Source organism: Pleurodeles waltl, chromosome 10 (assembly GCF_031143425.1).
Source record: "Pleurodeles waltl isolate 20211129_DDA chromosome 10, aPleWal1.hap1.20221129, whole genome shotgun sequence".
NCBI classification, from domain to species: Eukaryota; Metazoa; Chordata; class Amphibia; order Caudata; family Salamandridae; genus Pleurodeles; species Pleurodeles waltl.
The window spans coordinates 467,909,850-467,930,499 of record NC_090449.1 but is presented as its reverse complement, the minus strand read 5'-3'; the positions used below and the strand labels follow the sequence as shown (position 1 = coordinate 467,930,499).

Here is a 20,650-nt window from a genome sequence, read left to right as displayed (position 1 = left end):
CCCCTGCAGCGGGAGAGCTGTTGATTGGGGGAAAATTACAAAAATCAGAATATAAAAAGCTGGGGGTGGGAGCGGAAGTCTTCCCCTAGTAGTCGCGACGTCCTGACTTGATGGTCAACTGGACTCGCCCGTGGCAATGTCTCCCCCATGATGCAGTGGCGACCCCTTGACCTGACCTTGAATTAACTTAAAGTGAAGGAAGCAGCAATCTCTCCTTCAGACGCTGCCGAAGATTTCATCAGTAGTGTTTGTTGGGTACAGCAGCTCCCCTGCCACATAATCCCAGTGCTGGTCTGTCATATATCATTGAAAAAAATCAAAGGTTACAGGGGCATTATAGTTAGGCACACATTTGAGTTATCTCAAGTAACTATAACTCGTGCCCTAATGTAACTGTAACTCACGCTACCGCCATGCAGTTTTTTAATAAAATTTTTACTGCAAATATTACATTGATATTATCAGAGATGTTATCAAAGATACCATGTGTGCTGTAATTTGTGGGGTAATTAGCAGTGCATGGCGAGGGCGAGAGCTATAGTTATTTTAGGGCATGAGTTATAGTTACTTGAGATAACTTTAACTATAACAGGTGAATTTCTATTGTTTTGTACGTTTAAAATGTGAGCCTAACTATAATGTCCCTGTAACCTCTGTTTTTTTCAGTGAATTTCTATGTTTATTTAGGTCGAGCGTGCATGCTCTTTGACCTGTTGTAAGAATTGTGGCCTTTTAACCATGCCCAGCTCATGGCCAGCACTTTCACTCGTTTGTGGGCTTGCCTATCAAAAATAACATGTTATCATTGGTAGCAGCTTTACTTTTGTCCCGCCTTAGGGCGGTTTTGTTACCGCCTTGCAGACTGACCATGTTACGTGGAAAATTGCATAATTGCCAATACGTTTGACTGCGAGGGAACTTCTTTTTCCTTTTGTCTCCTCTTCACGCTCATGCTCATGGCGGCCGTGGCACTTTGAATCGGCTCCCTAATTTTAACTAATGTTTTACACTTTATTTTCAATTTATGTGGCAAGAAAAGTCCAGTTAGGAATTTACAACACCAATAGCTCTAACTAGAGCAAATCCGAGACGCATTGCATTATAAATGCTTATCTTTTTTTTGCAGTTTTGTGCAGACTTAGATCCAAGGCATTGGAGTGCTTTATAAGAACACCAAATTATGCTGCGCATGGTGATTTTTTTTCTTCTTAGGCCTGGGGCAATTCAACGATTTGCCCAGAATCACGTTTTGGAGCTGACACCCAAAGCTGTCAGCTCTGGCCCTTAGGCCACATCTCCTACCCACTAGATTCCTTCACTTTGAAAGACTGCACATTCTGTGCACATTGTTCATATCTGCCTAATAATAGTTACTTTGTCTTCCTTGCTAGAGCTGGTTCAAAGTAGGCTGCGTTTTATTGAGTATATAAACTTTAAATACCGGCTTTTTATTCTGCCTGCACTTTGGGTGCCCAGTTGAATGGCGATTTATGTTATGTCTCCATTTTTAAACTGCTGTTGCAAAGTGTTTAAGTGACACCGTAACATGTTAGCTGTCTGCAAATTGAGTGCTTGGTTTGGTGATGATGGTGATGATGGTGATCTCTTGGTCAGATAATAACAGGGCCACTGGATTATGCAGCAGGGGGCATCAAAGTATGCAGCAACGATTTCACCTCATTAGCACCAGATTTAACAACCAAACACGGAAAAAACATAACTAGTAAAAAAGTGGCCAGCCCAGTGAATGCTTTTTAGGTTTAAACTTTTTATTACAATAATTTGGCAGCCACGTTTAGGTGCCTGCATGCTTTTTCCCATTGTATTTTGTGGCATGGGGTTGATTTGAAAAAAAGTTAAGCACTGCAACAGAGAAGCCCAGAACTATTGGCTTTGCCAACTTACTAAGCAAAAACTGTTCTATACGCTAAAATGTAAATGAGACTAGATATGTGAACTGAATCGAGCCAGTGAAGCAAACAGGTGAAAAATGCACGCTATGTAATTTTAAATAATGCAATTTAAATGTAGTTCAAACACCTAAACTAAAGTTCACCCTCAATTTGCTCAGCTGAACCCCGTGGAACATTTAAAGATTTCTTTTATGAATCCGTCAGGTCATCCAATATGAATAAATCATACAATTCAATCCAACTGTAAAATATTGTAAAGAAATGGCTCCCTGTTGCAGTTACCCCCCACTTTTTGCCTGATACTGATGCTGACTTGACTGAGAAGTGTGCTGGGACCCTGCTAACCAGGCCCCAGCACCAGTGTTCTTTCACCTAAAATGTACCATTGTTTCCACAATTGGCACAACCCTGGCACCTAGGTAAGTCCCTTGTAACTGGTACCCCTGGTACCAAGGGCCCTGATGCCAGGGAAGGTCTCTAAGGGCTGCAGCATGTCTTATGCCACCCTAGGGACCCCTCACTCAGCACAGACACACTGCTTGCCAGCTTGTGTGTGCTGATGGGGAGAAAATGACTAAGTCGACATGGCACTCCCCTCAGGGTGCCATGCCAACCTCCCACTGCCTGTGGCATAGGTAAGTCACCCCTCTAGTAGGCCTTACAGCCCTAAGGCAGGGTGCACTATACCACAGGTGAGGGCATATGTGCATGAGCACTATGCCCCTACAGTGTCTAAGCAAAACCTTAGACATTGTAAGTGCAGGGTAGCCATAAGAGTATATGGGCTGGGAGTCTGTCAAAAACGAACTCCACAGCTCCATAATGGCTACACTGAATACTGGGAAGTTTAGTATCAAACTTCTCAGAATAATAAACCCACACTGATGCCAGTGTTGGATTTATTAAAAAATGCACACAGAGGGCATCTTAGAGATACCCCCTGTATTTTACCCAATTGTTCAGTGCAGGACTGACTGGTCTGTGCCAGCCTGCTGCTGAGAGACGAGTGTCTGACCTCATGCGGTGAGAGCCTTTGTGCTCTCTGAGGACAGAAACAAAGCCTGCTCTGGGTGGAGGTGCTTCACACCTCCCCCCTGCAGGAACTGTAACACCTAGCAGTGAGCTTCAAAGGCTCAAGCTTCGTGTTACAATGCCCCAGGGCACTCCAGCTAGTGGAGTTGCCCGCCTCCTGGACCCAGCCCCCACTTTTGGCGGCAAGTCCAGGAGAGATAATGAGAAAAACAAGGAGGAGTCACTGGCCAGTCAGGACAGCCCCTAAGGTGTCCTGAGCTGAGGTGACTCTGACTTTTAGAAATCCTCCATCTTGTAGAAGGAGGATTCCCCCAATAGGATTAGGGATGTGACCCCCTCCCCTTGGGAGGAGGCACAAAGAGGGTGTACCCACCCTCAGGGCTAGTAGCCATTGGCTACTAACCCCCCAGACCTAAACACGCCCTTAAATTTAGTATTTAAGGGCTCTCCCTGAACCTAGAAACTAGATTCCTGCAACAACAAGAAGAAGGACTGCCCAGCTGAAAACCCCTGCAGAGGAAGACCAGAAGACAACAACTGCCTTGGCTCCAGAAACTCACCGGCCTGTCTCCTGCCTTCCAAAGAACTCTGCTCCAGCGACGCCTTCCAAAGGGACCAGCGACCTCTGAATCCTCTGAGGACTGCCCTGCTTCGACGACGACAAGAAACTCCAGAGGACAGCGGACCTGCTCCAAAAAGACTGCAACTTTGTTTCAAGGAGCAGCTTTAAAGACCCCTGCAATCTCCCCGCAAGAAGCGTGAGACTTGCAACACTGCACCCGGCGACCCCGACTCGGCTGGTGGAGACCCAACACCTCAGGGAGGACCCCCGGACTACTCTACGACTGTGAGTACCAAAACCTGTCCCCCCTGAGCCCCCACAGCGCCGCCTGCAGAGGGAATCCCGAGGCTTCCCCTGACCGCGACTCTCTGAAACCTAAGTCCCGACGCCTGGAAAAGACCCTGCACCCGCAGCCCCCAGGACCTGAAGGACCGGACTTTCACTGCAGAAGTGACCCCCAGGAGTCCCTCTCCCTTGCCCAAGTGGAGGTTTCCCCGAGGAAGCCCCCCTTGCCTGCCTGCAGCGCTGAAGAGATCCCTTGATCTCCCATTGACTTCCATTGCGAACCCGACGCTTGTTCTAACACTGCACCCGGCCGCCCCCGCGCCGCTGAGGGTGAAATTTCTGTGTGGGCTTGTGTCCCCCCCGGTGCCCTACAAAACCCCCCTGGTCTGCCCTCCGAAGACGCGGGTACTTACCTGCAAGCAGACCGGAACCGGGGCACCCCCTTCTCTCCATTATAGCCTATGCGTTTTGGGCACCACTTTGAACTCTGCACCTGACCGGCCCTGAGCTGCTGGTGTGGTAACTTTGGGGTTGCTCTGAACCCCCAACGGTGGGCTACCTTGGACCAAGAACTGAACCCTGTAAGTGTCTTACTTACCTGGTAAAACTAACAAAAACTTACCTCCCCCAGGAACTGTGAAAATTGCACTGTGTCCACTTTTAAAGTAGCTATTTGTGAATAACTTGAAAAGTATACATGCAATTGAAATGATTCAAAGTTCCTAATGTACTTACCTGCAATACCTTTCAAACAAGATATTACATGTTAAATTTGAACCTGTGGTTCTTAAAATAAACTAAGAAAATATATTTTTCTATAACAAAACCTATTGGCTGGATTTGTCTCTGAGTGTGTGTACCTCATTTATTGTCTATGTGTATGTACAACAAATGCTTAACACTACTCCTTGGATAAGCCTACTGCTCGACCACACTACCACAAAATAGAGCATTAGTATTATCTATTTTTACCACTATTTTACCTCTAAGGGGAACCCTTGGACTCTGTGCATGCTATTCCTTACTTTGAAATAGCACATACAGAGCCAACTTCCTACATTATATGGATTAATAATCCTAATAGGTACTGAAATCGTGCATACGTAGAATTTAAATAATTCTATGGAAACAGTATGAGTGTTCAGAAAACTCATACAACCGCAGATGCAATTCGAGACAGCTAAATGGTATACTGGACGATCAACAAGTGCACAAACGTTATGTTCTTTAAGCGCCTATGTGCTTTAAATATCTCAGTCTAACTGCAGAAAGTGACTTGCTCTTGAAATGACCAAAATATAGCACTGGAATTAATTATATAGGATGCATGGATTTGGGTGAGGGAGGGGTTGCTCGTCTAAAGAATAGGTGGGAAAGGATCAGTAGCATAGCAAGGATGCGATGGTAACATGCGCAGCCAAGTAAAAAGTTCCCTTTAGCTATTGCTGGGATACTAAATCCTGTAATTATTAGAGTTCGAAGGTCCCCTCAGAGCTCTGAGCCTCGGTGCCACTGAACCTGCTGCACCAATTGTAGCTAGACCCAGGAGCGTATATGTAATATCTCGTACGGGTCCTCATGCTCAGTCGTCAATGCTTGCATATGGTCTCTATTATGGGGGTCTCTTGTGGCGAAATGGTCGTATCTCAAAAGATGTCAAAGAACCACGTGACATACTCCCTCAGACATACCTGTCCGGTAGGGCATGCGCACCCTGGCTTACAGCTTTCGTTGAGGCACTCCGTGCCAGGGTCCAGGTCTGAACAGGCACGAGGACAGGCATTGGCGCAGTCACTGTATACCTGGTCATTCGGGCACTCTATTTCAACAAAAAAAGCTCATTAGAATAATAATGACAGCATATCTTAATTTGCATTTAAATATCTCAATTTATTCCACAAAGTATGTTACACTATGATGAGCCCTGCAAATCTCACCCAAGGCCAGAGATGAGTTTAGGGACCTCGTGCATATTTCTGAATCATGTAATCTGGTTCCAGTACATTTGCTGTGATATTGCAAGCCACCCTAAAATAAAGGCCTTTTGTTTTTCAACTTCTGCAGGCGAGCCTTAAATTTCCAGTGCTTCCAATCTGCTTTTCTCCTAATGTGACTTACGCTTAGGTTTGGTCACATTACCTGCACTTAAACATGGTGTGAGGAAAAGAAACATGGAAAACAGTGGTAAAGGGAGTGTTAGAAATGGGTCTCTAGTTGGCAGTGGTTTGCATCCTGTCTAAGTAGGGCCCCGAATCTAGTCAGAATATGGGAGCCACACAGCTAGGATAACCCCTGCTCTCTCCCTTGGTAGCGTGGCATGAGCAGTCAGGCTTATCTCAGAGGCAAAGTGTGAAGTATTTGTACCCACACACAGTAATGCAGTTAAAACACTACAAATGGACGCCACACCAATAGAAATAGAAATATAGCCAATATTTATCTAAGTAAAACAAGACCAAAAGGGCACAAATCCAACATATACAAGCCAAGATATGACATTTTAAAGATTAAATCCCATTAAAGCGCTTAGAAACCGAAAGTCTCACAGCTATCACAGCATCGTGACGGAGTCGTTCCCAACAGTCCAACACCACTCATGACTGTGTGTGGCACCGGGCATGGAGTTGCATGGACCCGAGGTGCAGTACCTTTGAAAATGATGAAACAAGGACATTGCATGGAGTCGTGGAGGTAAGGCGTTGTTGGAGCCGGTGCAGCGTCGGTTACATGTTGCTACACAGGAGGTGAGGAATTGGTTCCTTATGGCGGTGAGTCGTCAGTTCCTGACGGAGGCAGTGGAGGTGACGCGGAGTCGGAGGCGAGGTGTCGGTTCCTTACAACCCGGAGGGGTCGAACGGTCCAGCGAGTCAAGACACAATGAGGTGACCTCTCAGGGTCGCAGTCCCATCATGGGTCGACAGGCGCTGCAGAGTAGTCGGATGTCACGGATGTCGGTGACGCAGCACTCGAGACTCACAATGTTGCAGGACTTCAGAGGCGCTGCAGCGGCGTCAGGCCTGTTGGGTGAATCGTGGCTGTCGTAATCCAGTAGGGACCACGCCTTTGGTGCAGGTAGAAGCGTGGAGGCGGGCAGCGGTGCCGTTTCTGGATTCACCTGAAGTTGATGTGCCTGGTTCTACATTGTTTTTAGGCCAGCTTTCACTCCCAAGGGCCCAGGAACCGGAATAGACACCACCTGGGGAGTCAGGGTCCTCAGCACAATAACCCAGAGGCTGGTAGGTAAAGTCTTTGCACAGGAGGCAAGCTCGGTCTAAGCCCTTGGAGAAACTTCACAAGCAGGATACACAGCAAAGTCCAGTCTTTGTCCCTTCCAAAGCGGATGCAGCAGCTACAGGCCAACCCAGCAAAGCAACACACAGCAAAGGGGCAGTATTCCTTCTCACAGCTCTTCAGCTCTTCTCCTTGGCAGAGTCTCCTCTTGGGGTTTTGGGTTCACTACTTATACTCATTTCTGCCTTTAAAGTAGGCAAACTTCAAAGGAAAGTCTTTGCAGTGCAAAAGGCCCTGTTTCTTCATTGCCCTGCCCCAGACACACTCTATGGGGTTGGAGGTTGCACTGTGTGAGGACAGGCGCAGCCCTTTCAGATGCAGGTATCAGCTTCTCCCTCCCACTCTAGCCCAGGAAGGCCCATCAGGATGTGCAGGACATACCACAGCTCTCTCTTTTTCACTGTCTAGAGTGAATTCAGAAGCAGGCCAACTGTCAGTCTGGTACAGACACAGACTCAGCAGACAAGTAGAGGCACAGAACTCTTAAGCAAGAGAATGCACACTTTCTAAAAGAGGCATTTTCAAACTTGAAATCTAAAAACAAACTTTATTAAAAGAGGTATTTTTAAATTGTGGGTTCAGAGACCCCAAACTCTTTATCTCTATATGCTCCCAATGGGAAACTGTACTTAAAAGATCTTCCAAGGCAGTTCCAATGTTAACCTATGGGAGAGATAGGCCTTGCAATAGTGAAAAACGAATTTGGCACTATTTCACTATCAGGACATGTAAAACACACCAGTACATGTTCTACATTTTAAATACACTGCACCTTGCCTTGGGCCCAACTTAGGGGTACATTACACGTACAAAAAGGGAAGGTTTGGGCCTGGCAAGTGGGTGCACTTGCCAGGTCAAAATGGCAGTTTAAAACTGCACACACAGAAACTGCAGTGGCCGGTCTGCGACATGTTTACAAGGCTACTCATGTGGGTGGCACAATCAGTGCTGCAGACCTGCTAGTAGCATTTGATTTAAGGCCCGGGCACCTCTAATGCACGTTACTAGGGACTTACTAGTAAATCAAATCTGCCAACCATGGAAAAACCAATCACCAATACAATTTAGACAGAGAGCACTTGCACTTTAGCACTGGTCAGTAGTGGTCAAGTGCCCAGTGTACCAAAACCAGCAAAAACGAAATCCAGCACATAGTCAAAAACACAGGAAGCAGAGACTAAAAGACAGGAGAAACCACGCCAAGAATGCCAGGTCTTTCTAGTGCATACAACCTTGCCTTTCCTGCCCTGGCCCCAGACTTGCTTCAGGGGGTTGGAGACTGCTTTGCGTAAGGACAGGCACAGCCCTATTTAGGTGAAAGTGTCAGCTCCTCCAACCACTCTATCTCAGGGAGTCCCATCAGGACATGCAGGGCATACCTCAGCTCCTTTTGTGTGACTGCCTAGAGTGAATTCACAAACAGCCCAACTGTAGTCCTGACCCAGACCTGTATTCCACAGACAAGCAGAGGCACAGAATGGTTAAGATAAAAAATGGCCACTTTCTAAAAGACACATTTTCAAACTTAACAATTCATAAACCAACTTCACCAAAAGATAATTGTGAGTTCAGCGACCCGAAACCTCATATCTCTATCTGCTCCCAAAGGGAAATTACACTTGAAAGATATGTCAAGGCAATCCCCATGTTATCCTATGGGAATGATAGGCCTTGCAATAGTGAAAACTGAATTTAGCAGTATTTCACTATGAAGACATTCAAAACACACCAGTACGTTATCCTACCTTTTACATACACTGCACCCTGCCCATCGGGCTGCCTTGGGCCTACCTTAGGGGTGATGTACATGTAGTAAAAGGGAAGGAGTGGGCCTGGCAAGTGGGTGCACTAGCCAGGTCGAAGTGGCAGTGTAAAACTGCTCACACAGACACTGCAGTGGCAGGTCTGAGACATGTTTACAGGGCTACTTATGTGGGTGGCACAATCAGTGCTGCAGGCCCACTAGTAGCATTTGATTTACAGGCAATGGGAACATCTAACACACTTTACAAGGGACTTACTAGTAAATCCAATCTGCCAACCATGGAAAAACCAATTACCAATACAACTTTGACAGAGAGCACTTGCACTTTAGCACTGGTCCAGAGTACCAAAACCAGCAAAACGAAATCCAGCACACAGTCAAAAACAGGAAACTGAGACAAAAAGACAGGAGAAACCTCACCAATTATGCCAGGTCTAAAAGGGAGAAAGCAGGGATTAAAAAGAACCCCCAAGAGGGATATACAGAGGAAGGGAGTGTCAGGTGGTCAAGTAACAAGCAATAGTGTGGAATGAAGACTGCCTAGCATTGGTATTCATTACCACAACCTTCAATAGTGACGGACTCTGGCTCCTGAGCAAAACTTTGGCCCTACATTTATTCTTTGACAAATTAAGGCCTAAGCATGATATCTGGGTCCTCACATCACATTAGCACATTCTCAGCAAAGCAGAGTCAAGGCAGAAGTTAGAGGAATAGCAACAGAATGGATAGATATTGTTCTTGGCAAATAAGGGAAGCATATCAGCAAAAAACAAGTCTTTGATAGATCTGGTTTGAAGACCCAGTCAGCCTCAGAGTCAGACTTGGGATCAACACAGCACAGAACAGAAGCTTGTGCCTACAATTTGCCCTGAGGGATGCAGTGACTGCTAGCCAATGGGCAACCCTCTCCCCTGATGACAACTTCCTGCAAAGTGTGGCATTAAGCTATCCTAATGTGTAATATGCTGTCCACTCCCGAGATGGTATAACCCCTCTCTTTTGGTAGCCCACCATACAGGTGTGGCGACCTGAGGGCTAAAGGCCCACTGAAACACTGGTTCGGCAACTGTTTCCCGCTCTCTGTCCCTGACACCAACCTGCCTACCAGAACATAGGAGTAGCCCTTCTCGTGTGGGCTCACCATTTGCCCTTCAAAGGTGGCTTCTCCTTTAAAGCTTGTCTTCTGGGCTTGCATTCGGTTTGACTTTCTTGCTAGGGAGAAGTAAAACCTCTTCCAATGCCAGAACGTTGCTGTTTCTCCCTGAGAGTCATGCACACTTCCGCCCAAGAGGGAAGAAGGCTGTCTCGAGGCCAGTAACTGAAAGCGGTTACTGAAAAACTTGAGCAACAGATTAGCAACTTTCTAAAGATGCCATTCATTCAAAAGTTACATTAAATTTGACTTGGACATCGAGTCAGGTTAAATGGAATGATTATTTTGAAGCATCAACTTTAGTAGTCCCTTTCAGAAGTCAGCACCACTGAGATGTCAGCGTGTAAATCTGTCATCCCCAAATGGGGTGACTAGCCTTTCTACGGCAAAAATGACAATTTGGGATTTTTACTGTAAGTACGATAGGCCTGTTTTAGGAATGACTTACGTACATTAAAAAGGAAAGTCTGGACTTTGTTGTTATTTTAAATGGTAGAGTTGAGTTAGCAATTTGACAACTGCTCTGCCAGCCAACAATGACCGGATGGGTGTCTTACTTTTCTTTGTCACACTCATAGTGGCACAAAAAAGTGCTGTAGTCCATAAGGGACACTTTCACTTACAGACCATGGGTACCCCTGGTACCATAATCTAGGGACTTACAAGTAAGTTAACTTATGCCAATTGTGGGCAAGCCAAGAAACATACACATTTTAAGGGTTGAAGAACTGGCACTGAGGCCTCAATAGCAGGGATCAGTGGACTTCCAAAGTCAAAAAAATATCAGCATCAGTTTAAAACTTTGGGAGAGGGGGATCATGCAAAAAGAGGCATTTCCTTTCATGATCTTAAATCAGCCACCTGAATACTGGTCTTTCCCTGGCAGGTGGCCCTTTACCTAGATAATCGAGTTGAGCACGGCTCACTATTGGCTGATTATACTGTTATCGGTTATCGTCCTTTCACTCTGATTATACCCACTATTGGACAACCCAACCACATGGCTGTTAAGAAGCCAATTCAGGGATGAGAACTGGACCAGAGAAATGTAAAGAGGTCTAGGTATACATCCATATCATCTTATGGAGTGAAGATAGTCTTTTTAAGCAAAGTTAGCTAACCTAGCACCTACTTGGTAATATTAGTCGGATGTGTTGTGGTGAGGTTCACCAAATATCCATGTTTGCCTTTTTTCAAGAAGATGATGTCAGCTTGCTTGAGTGTTGATATACACTTGTGTTGTAATGTCACAACCACTGAGACTTGTTGATAGTCAGTTACACTTGTTTGCCACATATGTGGGTCATGCCAGTTAACATCTGTTGGAATTCCATTATAACTATCATGCACCTTAAATGCAGTGACACTCAGATCAAACTGGACAAGCTGTTTGCCCTTTAGCCATTCTACGAATCATCTGGTTTACAGTAAGTGCATAGTATACAGTTTGTCTTGAGATGTATGCCGTAGGTCAGGCCCACATCAATCACAAATAGGTGTGCCTTCAATTTGTTCCCCTCATTTTGGAGTTTAGACTCAAATATGCCTTTCAATGGGAGAGCATGACACAATGTTAGTCATTGATAATAATTTAAGAGGTGCACAGACATGTTCTCTGTTTTATCTGGCAGAATTGTTTTCTTCCCATGTTAACAGTGGCTCCTGCGCCAAAGACTGAGATGACTTCCATACCACCTAAGTTGCCGATGTAGTTTGAAAGAAAACCATGTTTGCCCTTCCACTTCAAACAAAGTAGAAGACAAAAATATTTTCTTGTTCAGAGAATCCGTCCCATATTACTGCATATCAGCAATGATCCCCTTGACTGCTCTTAGCATGATAGCTCTTATAGATGTTCCCTAGCTGCCTTGTAGGCTCATTAATTTGGCTCACCTCTGCGTTATGATTCAGCTCTTCCTAGGTTAAGCACTTCTGCTCTATAGCATTGAATGAGAGTCACTGTGTGTCATATCACCTTAAAAAACAGACGTCTTTTGCTTCTGCGTGAGTGCTTTCTCACTTTTTGTGATCAAACCTCTTTGTGCACAATTCAGACTGCCAGGTCCCATGGCTCTCACTTTATGGAAATGTTTGCTTCATGTGTATCTCCCTCACATTTGAGGGTTTCTGTGATCTCCCAAGAAACAGCATGTCCCATAAACGCATTAGGACTTTGTCAGAAAAAGTGAATAATTTGAGTCCTTGCATTGTCACTCGGTCCTCAGCTGATTAGGTGGTGTGTGCACATATTTGAGGGCTGCAATGTAAGACTACTGTGATGCGCTGCCTTACTGCACACAGATAGCATAGTGCAAGAGAGGACTCAGCAAGGCTCGATCTTGACTTGAGGTAGGCCTTTAAAAATTAGTCGGCATTCATAGGTAAGGTCAGAAGGGTTTTTACTGGTTCATCTGCAGGGTCAGCGTATTACACACATAGGAGGTAATCTACCTTAAAGTGGAGTTTTGCTCCTCTTAGGCCTATTAAGCCCATTAAGGTATGAAGCGAGTGAAATGTGCACTAAATTGCAATACAAAGGTCCCAAGAACCTGAATGTTCATCTTATGGGTTGTCTAGACTTGTCATATTTCTCTGGCTCAGCTCAGGATCAGATTCCAGGTTTTTTGTCACCCTGCTAGGCCAAGTTAATTATTCCATTCCCCAGGAGAGGGTACAAAGTCCTCCCCACACAAAAGGAGTAATTAACAGCAGAGGAAGCCAAACCCTCAGGCACCAACACAGGAGGGGGTTCCACTTTAATGTTTTGATGGGAAAGTACATGGGGATATGGCGATCATGTCAACTAAAGGTGGACCTGAAGCACCCAGAGGAGATATGAACAGAGACCACTTGATGGTGCCATGTTGGATTGTCCCAGCATGCTGTGCAGGAAGGATGGAGCATGGTGGAGTGGTGTTGTGGCACCATAGGATTGGCTTGGACTGCCTGCCATCTATAACTTTCCACCCCCATTTAATAGCTCTTGCACATGGGAGGGATGGAGAAGTGGACAGTGAAATTGAATGGCAGCAATGCCATGGAAGGCTGGAAGGACAAGACCACATATGGCCTAATGGACTAAGGACTCTGCTTACAGTGGACACCAGGATCAGTGAGTCTCTCCAGAACCAGTAAAGGAAATTCTCTTACAGCCCCTAAGGACCAGTAAGGATAACATCTGGAATTCTGTGCCCAGCAGGAGGACATGAGCACCAGAGGCAAAGAAACTGAGAAAAGCTGGTGCAGGGAGGCAGAGGAATCAGCTCCCTGCAACATGTGCCACTTTATGGACCAGGATACATGCTCCAAGCCTCCAGGGTCTAGGGCTTGCCACCAGGAGAAAAAGAAGCCCAAGATTGTAGAAATCAGCCCAGTGAATATGCACACTCCCTTGAGGCTGTGCCCCATAATGTTCTATGGGGCTTTCCATTGTTCAAAACTTTGTTCCTTTCAGTGCACCCAGGATGACAGACTGAACTATAACAAAAGTGATTATGGAATGCTTGAATTACTTTCAGCTACTGGTAATTACCCAGGAAGCATCCCAGTACATCGCTATTTTACACACTATGTCACCTCAGTTTGGACCCGGCCATATGCAAATCAGTCTGTCTCCTTATCTGGGACGGGTTTGCCACGATGTGGATCACATGCACACTGTATCACTGGTATCAAGCTATACCTGGCAGATGAGTCCTAACTAGGGCGGAACCAGTCCTGGGTTGCATGTGTTCTGGTTCAGGGAGGACCTAGCTTGGCAGTTGGGGCTGAACTATTCTCATTGGAGCAGAGGCAAGATTAGCTGGGTCCAAGCTGAGGAGGCATGGAGTGTAAAATAAGAATGGGCTGGAAGGGCCTCAGTAACTACTATTGGCTGAGATGAATTCAAGCATTTGTCATCCCCCCCCCTCAAAAAGGTGAACCTATGTTTGCCAGGTCCAGGAATTTATGACTAGCCAGGTTTTCAGGTTAGGTTTTAGGCACTCTCAAAGCTGAAAACTTTGGTCTGCACTGCCAGGACCTCCATTATTTTGCTCTATAACTGTATGTTGTGTGGCCTAAAGTGGTTTAAGAAAGGCACAAAAACATGTTAAGTTGTTTACAATGCTTTATTTGAAAGATAAAGTAATTATTGTTTTATAAATGTTGGAATGTTTTGCAGATAAAACTTGGTTGTGGCAGGTTTTGAAGGTCATGGGAATGCCCGCAAATATTCTTTCCATTCTTATTTGCCTCTATGAGGGCAACCATGCCAGCATAAGGTAGGGGGACCAGGGACAACATACTAACCCTATTCCAATCAAGATGGGTGTGCAGCAGGAGTGTGTCTTGGCCCCAATCTTGTTCTCACTGAACCTGAATGATGTGGTCAATGTTTTGTCAGCATGACCCCATGACACTGCATCTATCGCTAGCCTGAGAACACCTACATTACTGTTTGCTGACAACACGTTATTAGTGTTGTAGACTATGAGTGGAGTTAAGGACTTGCAGATTTGTTTCAATGAATTTTGTTCTTCGCAAGAATTGGTAGTCAATGCCTCAAAAACAAAGTGCATATTCATCAACCAGCATAAGCCACTCAGAGGCAAGATGTACCATGGAGGGTATGAAATTGAGAAAGTGGGTGCATTTACCTATTTCAGAATAAGGTTGTCTCCCAAAACCTCTGTTGGAAATGGCTGTTATTCAGGGTTATCCCCAGACTCTATGTCTCAGATTTTGACTGTGTTCTGAATTTCGGTTTTGCTGGTTTTAGGACTCTGGGCACTTTACCACTGCTGACCAGTGCTAAAATGCAAGTGCTCTCTGTCTAAATTGTATTGGTGATTGGTTTATCCATGAGTGGCATACTTGATTCACTAATAAGTCCCTAGGATAGTGCACCATGTGTGCCCTAGACCTGTAAATCAAATGCTACTAGTGGGTCTGTAGCACTGATTGTGCCACCTACATGAGTGGCCCTGTAAACATGTCTCAGATCTGCCACAGCAGTGTCTGTGTGGGCAGTTTTACACTGCCACTTCGACCTGGCTAGTGCACCAACTTGCTAGGCCCAATCCTTCCCTTTTACTACATGTAAGTCACCCCGAAGGTAGGCTCAAGGCAGCCCCAAGGGCAGGGTTCAGCGTATTTAAAAGGTAGGATAATGTACTGGTGCGTTTTACATGTCTTGATAGTGAAATACTGCTAAATTCAGTTTTCACTATCGCAAGGCCTATCTCTCCCGTAGGGTAAAATGGGGATTGCCTTGAAATATCTTTCAAGTGTAATTTCCCTTTGGGAGCAGATAGAGATTTGAAGTTTCGGGTCTCTGAACTCACAATTTAAAGATACATCTTTTGGTGAAGTTGGTTTATCAATTGTAAGATTGAAAATGCCTCCTTTAGAAAGTGGCCATGTTTTTGCTTAACCATTCTGTGCCTCTGCTTGTCTGTGGAATACAGGTCTGGGTCAGGATAACAGTTGGCCTGTTTGTGAATTCACTGTAGACAGTCACACAAAAGGAGCTGAGGTGTGCCATGCATATCCTGATGGGACTCCCTGAGCTAGAGTGGTTGGAGGAGCTGACACTTGCACCTAAATAGGGCTGTGCCTGTCCTTACACAAAGCAGTCTCCAACCCCCTGGAGCAAGTCTGGGGCCAGGGCGGGAAAGGCAAGGCCATGTGCTATAGAAATACTTTTCTTTGAAGTTTGCCTACTTCAAAGACAGAAGAACAAGTTACTTACTTTCGGCAACGCATTATCTGGTACTCTATCGAGCTGCAGATTCCTTACCTTTGAATTCGCTGGAGTCAGCTTCAAATCCGGAATCTTTTTGCTGAGCAATATCCTGTGCATGCCGTCGGGTGGTTCTACATGCGTCGTCTGGCTCCACGTGGCTTCCTCAGCATCATTGGAGATGACTGTGACGTTACAGTCGTCTATATGGACGCCACCTTGGCGCGCGTATGTCAGTTCTTTTCCTTTCGCGCCGGCTAAGCGCAGGTCGAGGATCGAGCTACTTTTTGCCTTTTTTGTCAAGCCTTTCTTTGATATTTTACCGAGATCTTTTGTCGTCTGTGCGATGATGTCCTCTAGGAAGACGGGGTTCAAGCCGAGCGGCGCCTGTCATCGAGCAATGTCGGTGACGGACCGTCATGAGGTATGTCTCTGGTGCCTCTACAGGGACCACGACTCAAAGTTGTTTTCCAACTGCCAGGCCATGGCCCCGAGAGCTCTGAGGAAGCGGTCCCTAAAGCTAATGGTGGCCTGATTCCTCGAAGGTAATGGTCCCGCTCAAGGAGGAGGTCACGGAACCGCTCCAGAAGCCCCAAGTCCTCTTCGTCCTACTCGAGGCCCTTGGGCACTCGGGAAGAGGCACAAAAAAGAGAAGTCTAAGCAGACTTCGACTTCGTCACGCCCGTCAGCCGACAAGGCATCTTGGGAACGTCGACGTTCCGAGCATGGGTCCACGGAGCGGTTGCCAGGGCTGACTTTGCGTCTCCCCCTTTCTGGGAGCCGGAGCGACCCCCGCTCAATTAAAGGAATTTTACGAGGACATGCACCTTGTTTTTGAGAGGGCTGCCCCGTGGGGTCTTTGGGCCCCACAGGGTCAGCAGGGGCCCCATCAGATTCAAAGCCAGCGTATTCGGCCTGAGCGCCGTTGGGGACACCAAGATCCAATAGCAGATCCCGACCGGCTACGGCTAGACTTGCCTATGGTGCCAATCAGGACTAATCTCCTGACACAGCTTCTTCAGCCAGGGGTTGCTACATCAGAGCCGATGTTACCCTTCAATGAAGCCCTTACAGATGTCCTTCTGGGGACGTTGTCCAAACCCAGCGCAGGAGTTCCTGTAAATAGGACAATCAGCCGCCGCCATTGACCAGCTCCAAATGACCCTATTTTGCTCATCCAACACCCCACCACGGAGAGCTTGTTGGTCCAGACCTCCACTTCCTGTGGTGCCTTCCCTTCCGTTCCCCCGGATAGGGTATCCAAGAGGCAGGACCAACTTGGGAAGAAGATGTTTTCTTCCTCCAGCCTGGCATTGAGTTTGGTAAACATCTCTTGCCTATTGGGCTGTTTCTTCCATACTTTATTGGATACAGTGGCACAGGTTCTGCCCCAGGTCCCGGAGGGCGTACGGGACACTCTCACCCAGGCTGTCAAGGATGGGAGAGATGCAGCCAAGTTTACCACCAGGTGTGGCTTGGACACGACCGACTCGCTGGCCCAGGCGATTTTTTCAACAGTGGCCCTCCGACGCCACACCTGGTTGTGTGCCTTTATGCGTGGAGATTGAGTGGCGGCAGTGGATGGCTTTTGACCTTCCTCCTGAAGTCTGTAAGGTTATTTTGGCAGCCAGGCATCCCTCCACTAAGACAGTGTATGCCTGCCGTTTGAAACACTTTGTATATTATTGTACAGAAAGGTCTATTGACCCTCTGTCTGCATCTCTTTCTGACATTCTTCTTTTTATTTTGTCTCTAGCCCAGCAGGGTTCTACCTTAGGGACTCTAAAGGGCTATCTTTCTGCCTTATCGGCATTTCTCTGGCTGCCTGACCAGCCTTCTTTGTTCAAATCTCCCATTGTAAGTAGATTCCTCAAAGGGCTTGTATATGTGTTCCCCCTACGTACTTTATTATGCCTCAATGGGATTTAAATCTTGTCCTCACATTTCTCATGTGTGCTCCCTTCGAGTCTTTGTACAACTGTTTCTTCAGGCTGACCACCATCAAGACAGCCTTCTTAGTGGTAATAACATCTGCCAGAAGGGTGAGTGAGATGCAAGCCCTGTCATCAAAGCCACTGTATCTCATTATCCATTCAGATAAAGGGGTTCTCAGAACTCGTGCCTCTCTCCTCCCCAAGGTGGTGACCCCATTTCATCTGGGTCAGAACATCACCCTGCCACCTTCTTTGCTACACCGCACCCCTCTAAGGAAGAGGAGCGACTCCATCGACTGGACTCAAAAAGAGCGTTGTTGTTCTACCTTGACCGCACAAAAGAGTTCTGGGTGGATGATCAACTCTTTGTGGGGTATGTTGGAGCAAAGAAGGGTCGGGCAGTGCAGACAGAAGCGAACAATTTTGTGCAGGGTCATTATCTGCATCAAGGTATGCTACGCATTGGCCGGGAAGCAGCCTCCTGAGGGCCTGCAGCTTCATTATTCCAGGGGCAAAGCTGCTACCACTGTGCAAGCTCGAGGCGTACCAGTCCTGGTAATCTGTCAGGCGGCAATGTGGGCATCTTTGCATACGTTTGCAAAACATTCCTGCCTGGACAGTCAGACACGAAGGGACGGGTACTTTGCCCGTTCAGTCCTACAGAACTTCTTAGTGTAAGGTGCAGAATCCGCAGCCCATTGCCAGTAGGTTAAGGCTTGGGTATCTGTTCAAAGGTAAGCAATCTGCAGCTAGAAGTCTCTATCAGATGAACAAATTACTTACCTTCGGTAACGCATTATCTGGTAGAGACTCTATCTAGCTGCAGATTTCTCACACCCACCCATGCCTCCCCGCTCTGCAGATATGACTAGTAAGGTTAGGGTTTATCCCTTTTCAGGGTCCTAGTTTTGCACAGACAAATGTTGGTTCTATCCATGACTGTGTGCTTCTGCTGTGGAGATTTTGTGGATAAAAGAACTAACGTACGTGCACTGAGGTGGCGTCTATATAGACGACTGTGATGTCACAGACGGCTCTAACGACGCTAACGAAGCCATGCGGAGCCACACAACGCACGCGGAACCAAACAACGCCACCCGACGGACGCGAAGGATATTGCTCAGGAAAAATATTCCGGATTCGAAGCTGACTTCAGGGAATTCAAAGGTAAGGAATTTGCAACTAGAAGTCTATATCAGATATGAGTATAACTACTGGACCTCATACCCCATAAAGTTAGAACACTTCTGGACTGAGAACATTCTGCAAGGAAGAACAGCTGCATGCTGTAGGAGGGACAGTCAATCTGCCTGTTGCTTCGTTGTGCTGGCCTGACACTTGCATCTTCTGTCCTGGGAGTTAAAGGACTGGACTTTGCATTCTACATCCTGCTTTTCTAGGTTCTCCAAGGGCTTGAACTGAGCTTGCCACCTGTTAAGAAGTCTCAGGGACATCAAAGACTTTATCTGCCAGCCCTGGGCTCTTCTTTTGAGAGCCCTGACTTGCCAAGTGGTGCCAACTTCAGCCCCTGGGCCCTTGGAAGTGTGAGCTAGTGACCTGAAGGAGAAAATCCATGCACCGCTGCACCGTGGCTGAAAAATCAATGCAGCGCCTGTCCTGTGGCTGGAGTATCGACACAGAGTCTGTGTCCAGGGTGCAGAATCGATGCTGCTCCTGTTTAACCTTGGCTCCATCCACACAGTGTGTCTAGATTTTCCACACATTGTCCCCTGGGCGTCAATTTCTCATCAAAGGACACTATGGCCTGGAACAGTCTCATGGAAACAGTGTGGGAAAGGCCACCACGTCATCACATCATTTGAAAATGTTAACAAGTCAATTTAAACATCAACCATTAATGCCTTCTCCTTTGCATGACATATATTTGTGTGTGGGAGGTTCTTTTCCCACATCTTTAGTTCACATAACCAAACCTTGGTTTGGAAACCATCTCATCAACCCCGCACCACAGTAAGGGACCGAGGCTGCATTTCCAGAAATCAACACATCGCCTTTCCTGCAAGGAAAGAATCAACATATCACCTCCCCTGCCAGTAAGGAACTGACATATTTCCTTTCCTGCGAGGAAAGAATGGATGCATCACCTCCCCTGCGCAGTACGGAACCAACACATCACTTTGCTTTTCAGTGCCTCACCTTTACTGTGGCCCGTATCAGCTTTGTTTTTGACACATCCCAGGTACTTTGTGCCTAAAAGATACAACTACTGATTCCTATAGATTAAGACTCACTTATACCTTTAAAAAGTGATATCTTTACTTGTGTATGTTGGATATTTGTCATTTTGGTCTTGTTTCACTCACATAAATATTGGGTATTTTCCTAAACTGGTGAGGAGTATTTTTTTGCTGTTTTCACTGTGTCACTGTGTGTGTACAAATAGTATGGTTCCTAAGATGCAAAGCGTTAGCAGCAAATTCTTTACCCTTATGTCCCAAGTATCTACCAATTGCCCTCATGGAAGGAACTGTTTATGAAGTGTGTTTATGTATCAACCCACACTAGACGGGATATTACCCTCATAATGTATAGCGGCCCCTTGAGGATCTTGTAGAATAAGTATGTATCCCGGACTTGGTCTGTTCTTTATCTGTTCTTTTCCCTGGGTCTCTGGCTTAGACTAGTATACCATTTAGCATGTTGGTCTCTTTATTCTTGCACTTTAAATTTGCTGTCTTTGCATTGATTTAAGATCTGCCCATTCAGAGCACATTCCACTCATTATCAAGAAAATGCACAGTGCACTTTTACTTAAGCAACACCCTAGATCAGCTCTGTGAATGATCGTTCCCTTATTGACCTGATCTTTTGATAATTGTTGCTTATGGTTTGCACACTATTTTTTATTTTTTGTGCAACGCATTGTGATAAATGTATGTAATTGTATGATGTGTCACAGGCCCAGGGATGTATTATTTTGGCATGTTCCTTTAACCTTTTTAATGCTTTTATGCATTTTTATCATATTG

General features: G+C 46.2%; 1 protein-coding gene across 1 annotated transcript in view; it reads right to left on the bottom strand.

Moving 5' to 3' along the window:
- Positions 1-20,650, bottom strand: part of LOC138261625 (SCO-spondin-like) — a 1,514,343-nt gene that overhangs the window by 159,691 nt on the left and 1,334,002 nt on the right. Inside the window, exon 105 of the mRNA XM_069210750.1 lies at positions 5,484-5,611. Coding sequence (XP_069066851.1) covers positions 5,484-5,611 — 128 coding nt within the window. The remainder of the gene's footprint in view (positions 1-5,483; positions 5,612-20,650) is intronic.